A 9,528-nucleotide genomic window follows, 5' to 3' on the forward strand; every position below is an offset into this window, starting at 1 on the left:
ATGTAGTGTTGGATTGAGATGATAGATAGATAGATAGATAGATAGATAGATAGATAGATAGATAGATAGATAGATAGATAGATAGATAGATAGATAGATAGATAGATAGATAGATAGATAGATAGATAGATAGATAGATAGATAGATAGATAGATGTAACAAGAAGAAAGGCTTCAATATAAACAGAAAGAATTGTGGCTAAAAAGAGAAGCAGCAAAAAAAGCCTTGGCTTGTTTTTGTTCCAATTGTGTGCACTTTAGCTTCAGGTGCTTTCAATCTCAACATGAACAACATGAACAACATGAACAACATGTTCAATGCTCTCAGAACAAAACCTCCCTAATGCTTGTAAATGGGCTCTGACCACCTTAATCCTTTTTAATGATGAGTGCTTTGGGGAGTGTGCTCTATATAAGCCAACATTGTCCGGCTTTTATAGAGAGAGGGAACACAACTCAGAGAAATTCATTGGTTGTAAATCACTAGCAGCAGCACAGAGTACTACAGGGTTATGAAGTGTTTAACCAGGAACATTACGCTCCACTGCTACAGCTGCCTGCCTACCCTTGGCGGGTGGCTGAGGCTCACCAGAAAGCAGGCCCTACGTACAGCATTTAACACCATAGTACCCTCCAAACTCGTCATTAAGCTCGAGATCCTAGGTCTCGACCCCACCCTCTGAAACTGGGTCCTGGACTTTCTGACGGGCCGCTCCAAGGTGGTGAAGGTAGGAAACAACATCACCACCCAGCTGATCGTCAACACTGGGGCCCCACAAGGGTGCGTTCTCAGCCCTACCCTGTACTCCCTGTTCACCCATGACTGAGTGGCCACATGCACGCCTCCAACTCAATCATCAAGTTTGCAGACGACACTACAGTGGTAGGCTTTATTACCAACAATGATGAGACGGCTTACAGGGAGGAGGTGAGGGCCCCCGGAGTGTGGTGTCAGGAAAATAACCTCTCACTCAACGTCAACAAAACAAAGGAGATAATCGTGGACTTAAGGAAACAGCAGAGGGAGCACCCCCCCCCCCCATCCACATCGACGGGAGAGTAGTGGAAAGGTGGAACATTTTAAGTTTCTCGGGATACACATCACGGACAAACAGACAGCGTAGTGAAGAAGGCGCAACAGCACCTCTTAAACCTCAGGAGGCTGAAAAAATGTGTCTTGTCACCTAAAACACTCACACACTTTTACAAATGCACAATCGAGAGCGTCCTGTCGGGCTGTATCACCGTGTGGTACGGTAACTGTTCTGTCCACAACCGCAAGGGTAGTGCGGTCTGCACAACGTACAGGGCAAACTACCTGCCCTCTAGGACACCTACAGCACCCGATGTCACAGGAAGGCCAAAAAGATTATCAACGACAACAACCACCCGAGCCACTGCCTGTTCACCCCGCTATCATCCAGAATGCAAGGTCAGTACAGGTTAGAGGTCGACCGATTATGATTTTTCAACGGCGATACCGATACTGATTATTGGAGGACCAAAAAAGCCGATACCGATTAATCGGCCAATTTTTATTTATTCATTTGTAATAATGACAATTACAACAATACTGAACGAACACTTATTTTAACTTAATATATTACATCAATCAAATCAATTTAGCCTCAAGTAAATAATGAAACATGTTCAATTTGGTTTAAATAATGTACTGCAGCGCCAGCTGTGCGCCCAGGCTCTGTCGTAACCGGCAGCGACCGGGAGGTCCGTGGGGCGATGCACAATTGGCCTAGCGTCGTCCGGGTTAGGGAGGGCTTGGCCGGTAGGGATATCCTTGTCTCATCGTGCACCAGCGACTCCTGTGGCGGGCCGGACGCAATGCACACTAACCAAGGTGGCCAGGTGCACAGTGTTTCCACCGACACATTGGGGCGGCTGGCTTCCGGGTTGGAGGCGCGCTGTGTTAAGAAGCAGTGCGGCTTGGTTGGGTTGTGTATCGGAGGACGCATGACTTTCAACCTTCATCTCTCTGGAGCCCATACGGGAGTTGTAGCAATGAGACAAGATAGTAGCTATTAAAAACAATATGATACCACGAAATTGGGGAGAAAAAGGGGTACTTCAATATTCCCAGGTAAGAAGTTTTAGGTTGTAGTTATTATAAGAATTATAGGACTATTTCTCTCTATACCATTTGTATTTCATTAACCTTTGACTATTGGATGTTCTTAGTATTGTTCTTTAGTATTGCCTGTGTAACAGTATAGCTTCCGTCCCTCTCCTCGCTCCTCCCTGGGCTCGAACCAGCAACACAACGACAACAGACACCATGGAAAAAGCGTTACACATGCAGAGCAAGGGGAAAAACTACTAGATGGCTCAGAGTGAGTGACGTTTGAAACGCTATTAGCGCGCGCTAACTAGCTAGCCATTTCACTTCGGTTACACCAGCCTCATCTCGGGAGTTGATAGGCTTGAAGTCATAAACAGCACAATGCTTGACGCACAACGAAGAGCTGCTGGCAAAACGCACGAAAGTGCTGTTTGAATGAATGTTTACGCGTCTACTGCCTACCACCGCTTAGTCAGATACTTAGATACTTGTATGCTCAGTTAGATTATGTGCAACGCAGGACACGCTAGATAATATCTAGTAATATCATCAACCATATGTAGTTAACTAGTGATTATGATTGATTGTTTTTTATAAGATAAGTTTAATGCTAGCTAGCAACTTACCTTGGCTTACTGCATTCGCGTAACAGGCAGTCAGTCTCCTTGTGGAGTGCAACGAGAGAGAGGCAGGTCGTTATTGCGATGGACTAAATTAACTGTAATGTTTAAAAGATTGGATCCCCCGAGCTGACAAGGTGAAAATCTGTCGTTCTGCCCCTGAACGAGGCAGTTAACCCACCGTTCCTAGGCCGTCATTAAAAATAAGAATGTGTTCTTAACTGACTTGCCTAGTTAAATAAAGGTAAAAAAAATATATATTAAAAAAATTGCCAAATCGGCGCCCAAAAATACCGATTTCCGATTGCTATGAAAACTTGAAATCGGCCCTAATTAATTGGCCATTCCGATTAATCGGTCGACCTCTAGACTGAAGGCTATTCCATGCGAGAAATTGCCAAGGAACTCACGATCTTGTACAGGTGCATCAAAGCTGGGACCAAGAGACTGAAAAACAGCTTCTATCTCAAGGCCATCAGACTGTTAAACAGCCATCACTAACATAGAGGCTGCTGCCAACATACAGACTCAAACCTCTGGCCACTTTAATAAATGTACTTAATAATGGTATCACTAGTCACTTTAAATAACCCCACTTTAATAATGTTTACATATCCTACATTACTTATATCATATGTATATACTGTATTCTGTACCATCTACTGCATCTTGCCTATGCCCGTTCGGCCATCACTCATCCATATATTTATATGTACATATTCTTATTCATCCCTTCACATTTGTGTGTACAAGGTAGTAGTTGTGAATTTGTTAGATTACTTGTTAGATATTACTGCCCTGTCGGAACTAGAAGCACAAGCATTTTACTATTCTCGCAATAACATCTGCTAACCATGTGTATGTGACCAATAAAATGTTATTTTATTTGACGTACAACCAGGCAGCGCTTCCTGTGTCCATGTCCTACACTGAGGCCATACACTGTCTCTCACACACACCACCCACCTCCGAATACATCATGCCTTCCAGTGTTTTAGGCTTACACTCAGTGCCCATGTCATACACTGAAACACCGCAAAGACCAACACTACCATCACAAACTATGTTGCAATATTGCCTTACAGTCCTTCTCTTGATGGAGCACCTATCTATCCTTGCAGCATGGCAGACAACTGATTTGTGTGAACTGGGCCTAGTACAGATTCTTGAGGCGTGCCATTTTCTGCTGCCAGGTGATATATACAAGTTGACCAACTGGCACTTTGACTTTGTTAGAAATAGACAATTACAATTAAATTGGCGGGTAAATTTAAATCAATTTAAACACTACGAACGTGAGCGAATTATTAAGCCTAGCCTGCCTAGCCGGGTATAAACTGGGAGATTAGTGGTGGGGGGTGGTGTTGTCAAAACAGAGCGCTCTGTGGTGTCAACTGGACCCAAGCTGGATCACAACAACAAGTTAGTTATCCATTATAACAAGCCAGCCAGGAAGGCTATACGCTGGCCACAATGGCCAGTCAGAATGCTACAGATATCAAAACGCTTCAATGATCTGACTAGAATATGATGAGCAACTGTAACTACAAAAATATAGATTTTTTAAAATAGATTTTATACCAAATATTGAAAGCTCAAAGGCTGTTGAGTTTAGTGACACAATCTATCAAATTTACAAGATATGACTACAAAAAAAAGACTTTCCTCAACACTACTCTTTCCCACGTGTCCCTACATGTTTTTCATTGCTAGGATTTATTGTGATTGGCAGGCACACCAACTCCCAGCTTCTTCACTCATTACCAATTCATCAAGCAACATCATAGGAAATGTCTCACATCAGGAATTTTACTCAAGGGCATTCAAACGCTGTTCCAGTCAAGACACCATTCACAAGCCCATATTAATTTATCATATAGGCCTATAGCCTACCGGTTCATCAAGTATGCACTACTGTACTACTAGCTTATTCTTTTCACCAGTATACTACTACTGTTGCTGCAGTTTCTGTTTCTGAAACTTCATCCGCCAAACCCTCTCTCTCTCATGGTGGCAGACATAGTAGTGTGAGGAACTACCTGACACCTGCGTCTTGCAGAGAAACATCTGTGCTGCAAGGAAAGAGAAGGGAGGGGAAAAACTGTGTGAAACCAGATCGTCTGCAATTATAGAAACGGATTGTTTCTGAAACGGGTGGCGCTGGGACTGTAAGCCTGCATATATGCCCATCTTACTTATTCTTCTTCAGAAATGCATTTTCGTCACACAATCCATTCTTTTGATGACAGCTCTGAATTGTTTTCATGTTTGTTTCTGTCAATGTTAGGCTTTTCAAAGCCGCGGAATGACCGCTCTCTCTGTCAAAGATCAAGTCCAAGCTTTCAATCCATAAACTAGGCTATTCTCTGCTAACACTATCTGGCAATCTTCCAGAGGCAGATTGCGCCAGCAAAAGTCTGTGTGCCTTCTGCGGTCAATCAATCAATCTATCTTTTTAAAATCTACATCTGAGTTACAGTCTGAATGTGTCAGAGAAACCTGTGTGCTTCCTTCAAACTGACAAGACTAGCTGTTAATATAATGCTCAGGTATGTAGGCAACTGTGTATGCAAAATGTCCTCCCACCAAAAGTGCAAGAACCGGGGTCGAGTTAAGGTTCCTTTTTCAGATGCCGAGGCCTTCAGGCCAAACTCCCATAGCGGCTATAAGGGAATCTGAGGGCAAAGCCATTTGACGGACTCAGAAAGTTGATGTAAAATCTGTCTGGGATTTGCGGGTTACGACCCCTCCTTTCGTCAGATGCTCAGCTTCGCTCACCTTCCCTCTCACAGCTTAGAGCTCCAGGTCCCATTGTGGAACACACTAAGTGCCAACAGCTGCCTTCCCTTCCCTTGCTTTCCCTTCCTGCCATTCTCCCTCCCAGCGACTTCAGATTCCCCTACAGCCGCTTTATTCCAAGTGCATTAGCTCAAATGAGCAAAAAGGTGTAATGAGTTTGCACTCAAAAAAGATACTGCATAAAGCTTACTTCATTATTCGATTTTCAATAGTTCAAATGAAGAAGATTTTGGACTTACATGCAAACCTTTGCACTACCCTGCCAACTTTTTGTAAATATTCTATATATATTAGTGATGGGGGAAGAAATCGATAGTTACGTATCACAATTTTATTTTTGGACAATATTATATAAATATTTGACTCCAAAATACTCCGGTATTTTTCATCATAAAGCTTGTTCTCCATCTTCTTTGTAAATAGTGAGCCAACATGTTTTCAGAACTTTTGTATTTATTTCCCTGACTGATCAAAACGTGTTTCTCGTGCTCTCGCGTCTCTCTGCAGCAGACATATGGTGAGGAAGATGTTTGGAGCATCAAATCACAATATATTTAGAATCATGAGAATCACAATACATATCCTAGCAAGTACAAATCTGTTGCTTTTTTCTGGTGTTGTGTTTTACATTTTGATGTGATCTTGTCTGTACGTACTTTGACTGCTGCTAAATTTATGTCCTCGAGGACATTAAAGTTTTCTGAATTTTCTGAATCAGAGACAAGCAACAGGTGAAGTTGCTCAAACCATCCCCGAGCAGACAGATAGACACCCCACCACCACTACTAGCATCTCTCTCTGTCACACTCACCCTCAAACTGCAAAACATGAAACTAGTCTGTTTGCATCTTGGAAAACTCTGGAGAAATGCAAATCCACTCTGTCTACTCTCTCCTCTCGTCCAGCCTTTTCATCAGCACGGCATTTGTCGCTGCCGCAGTGTTTGTTAACATATCCTGACAAGAGACATAGTCTAGCAGGGCCATTGTGACGTGACTATTAATTTATGAAAATAATGTGTTATAACACATACCAATTAATCTACAAACAAACTTCAACACCCAGAAAGCTGCTCAACTTAAAAAAACAAATGAGAATTATTCATTTAAAAACAACTTTGCAATAAGACTCCTGAGAACTATTAGTTATGGGAAAAGTGCCATGCTGTGTTCACTGCATTCTTTCAGCCTAAAACCACAATGCCTGTTTAGAGTGTGAGTCATACAGGACCGTGAACAGCAACACCGGTGTCATGCTCATCTCAGTCTGCAGTAAAATGTCTCCCTACTATTGCAATACAGCAACCAGTCATTCACTACTAGCCTGTCCTGTTCATTCAGCTTTACTGTCAAATGCTTCGGAAAAGGACGATTTAAGTCCATCAATATTTATCTATTGAACCTTCATGAAGGGGAATTGTTCACATCTGTCATACAGTACATACTGTACAGAAAAAATGCAATGAATTGCTGGAAACATATAGTTGGTGCACTACTGAGAAGTTCTTAGATTGGTCTAGCTAGTAGTAGGAGTGCGAGGGACAAGAGGGAACGTCTGAGCTTTTTCCTTGAGTCTATTATGTACTTTTGGTTGTGTATTTATGATAGCTATATAATTCAATTGTTTTACGACTGACCAGCAACAGTATCAATCAGCACTATGAGAACTAAGACATACAAATAAATACACAGATATAAAACAAAACAGTGAATTGCATTAATTTGTCATGAAAAATGATTTCAACTTGAAAACTTGCCAGACGGGAAGTAAGTACTACATTCTAAAGAGATGCACTAACAATAACCAAGAGTACATTGTTGTTTCTTAATATGTCAGCTCTTTAAGCTGAGCACGAGCCAAGAATGTAAACAACAAATGATTGGAAAGCAAACTTGACAACTTTAAAGGAAAAGTATAAGCCCGCAAATATGCTACAATTTATCAGTAGCTAAACTCTTCATTGGCTACTTAAAAGAAACAATGTAGCAATCAATGTATCTTCACAACTACACTGGCCCACTGACAACAACAACACGATAGAACATGGAAGTTGAAATTAGAAGCCAACGTTCACGAGCCTTTACTTTCCATGGTCGAATGCCAAATGTTTCTGCCGTTTAGCTAGTTTGCTATTTGTGCAAATGAACAACATTGTACGGTAGTTAGCAGGCTAGCCAAATGCTTGGGTTTATTTTAAGGTCACATAAATAAGCTACACAACGCATGCAATAAAAAGCATAACGATATAGAACGTTAATTTAACCAAGTAAACAACTAGACAAAAATTTAATCATGCATGGTATTCAACGTTCGGTTAGATAGCTAGTTAGCTAGGATGTTTATCATCACCACACGTTACATTAGTTGCACTTTTTTTTTTGCCTAAAACTCTCAGGGGTGGAATGCATTGAATATGATCAAACTGAAAATGTGTGATGGCAAACAGCATGCATGCAGCTGCAAGTGACAGATAACACTATTATTCTTTAATCTTGCACAACTTCAAAGTATGCAAATAAACATTGCCTTAGTGAATGATGTTTGAATTGCAGTGCTCGACAGGCCCTGCCTGCTTTTCCATTGCTGTGGCTACTAACGTTAGCTCGCTCTCTTCAGCTAGTTAAAAATGGCTGCTTTTCCTTTAGTTTTAAATCTCTTACCAGACAGAATAGATTGGAGTGGCAATCCTCCAAGCTGGCCCCGTTTGGTACAAAACAAGAACTCATCCTTTCACAGCGAGATCGAACATTCCATCATTTCAGTTCCCGGGAAAATAAAGACAGATTTTCAAATGTATTTTGCAAGATGTATAATAAGGTAATAAACGATAATTATTTTTAAAACAATTGGCTGGAGAATGTTATTCAACAACCCTTCGAATGCTATTGTCCGCCCTAAAATAAAAGCAGTCAAAATATCGCCTTCACAACCTCTCTATCGACCTCTAGAATACAAATGAAATAAAACATTTAAATGGAGCGAAAATGCTCTTAAAACAAAAAGAAAAGGAGAGCAAAGAAGCAACTACCCCCCTCCCCCTTAGCTTAAAACGGTTTTAGCTAAAAACGTTACTCTACTCCTCCATCACCATCAAAATCAATCTAAAAACGAATAACATCCTTAAAATCCAATCGGAAATTGGCATATGCCTATCTCTACGGTAATTTTAACCATTATTTCGGTCTCTGATCCTTCTGGTTCCATTTGAATTCATGGATTCCTTTCTTTAATGGCGGCCACAGGGAGAACTCTGCCTCCAAAAGCCTATTGGCTCATTGTGGTCATGAGGGCTGTAATAACACTGTAACAGATGGGTATTGCCGCTAGGCGAGAGCAAGAGGCGCTACTGAGCAACCAGATTCTGTTACTAATGATCAAACCTTTAAATTGACCGACTTTCACAGTGCACCACCTAGTGCATACACAAAGAAATGTATCCATTCCTCGCATCAACATTTACATCATACACGGTGTGTGGCCTTGCAATCACAGCAAAGCCCTAAAAACTTTCACCTAATCGAATGTGTCTGTGTAGGCGGGGATACAATGTAACACTATTATAACACCATTGTCATGCTGTAGTAACATAAAGCACGCGCGACGCTAATACAATTCACGAGTTACCCAGGCCACAAGTGCCATGAACTGTGACAAATCATTGTTGCGCCACTCTGAGAAGAAATTATCTTAACAAATGTGCTGTCAAACGTTCAAGATTATTGAATATATTCGGTCATGATTAAGTAGCTGTTTGACTCAATAATTTAAACCCAAAAGGTGACTGCACTTGTTATTTTAGAAAAAAATGTTTATACAATTGATACTGAGCTTTTCTCTTTTATTTGTATGAAAATGTGTTCGGTTAATACTTTTCAGATGATCGATTGTGATTAATGCACGGAATTCTGAGAAGCCAAATCTATGCAAAGTATTTAGCCCAATTTACACCTGCTGTGACATATATTGCATTATTTTATGGCAGGTTATGACACCTACACATCCCTGGCCCCCCTGCCAATAAGTTTTCTTTCATTTG

The 9,528-nt window shown here is 41.2% G+C and overlaps 1 protein-coding gene across 1 annotated transcript in view; it reads right to left on the bottom strand.

Annotated features, from left to right (window-relative positions):
* Positions 1-8,786, bottom strand: part of med13a (mediator complex subunit 13a) — a 117,672-nt gene extending 108,886 nt beyond the window's left edge. Inside the window, exon 1 of the mRNA XM_036937417.2 lies at positions 8,153-8,786. Coding sequence (XP_036793312.2) covers positions 8,153-8,218 — 66 coding nt within the window. The 5' untranslated portion in view covers positions 8,219-8,786. The remainder of the gene's footprint in view (positions 1-8,152) is intronic.
* Between the last annotated feature and the right edge of the window lie 742 nt (positions 8,787-9,528).

This window comes from Oncorhynchus mykiss, chromosome 12 (genome assembly GCF_057628025.1).
Source record: "Oncorhynchus mykiss isolate SJ-2025 chromosome 12, ASM5762802v1, whole genome shotgun sequence".
Classification (NCBI taxonomy): domain Eukaryota; kingdom Metazoa; phylum Chordata; class Actinopteri; order Salmoniformes; family Salmonidae; genus Oncorhynchus; species Oncorhynchus mykiss.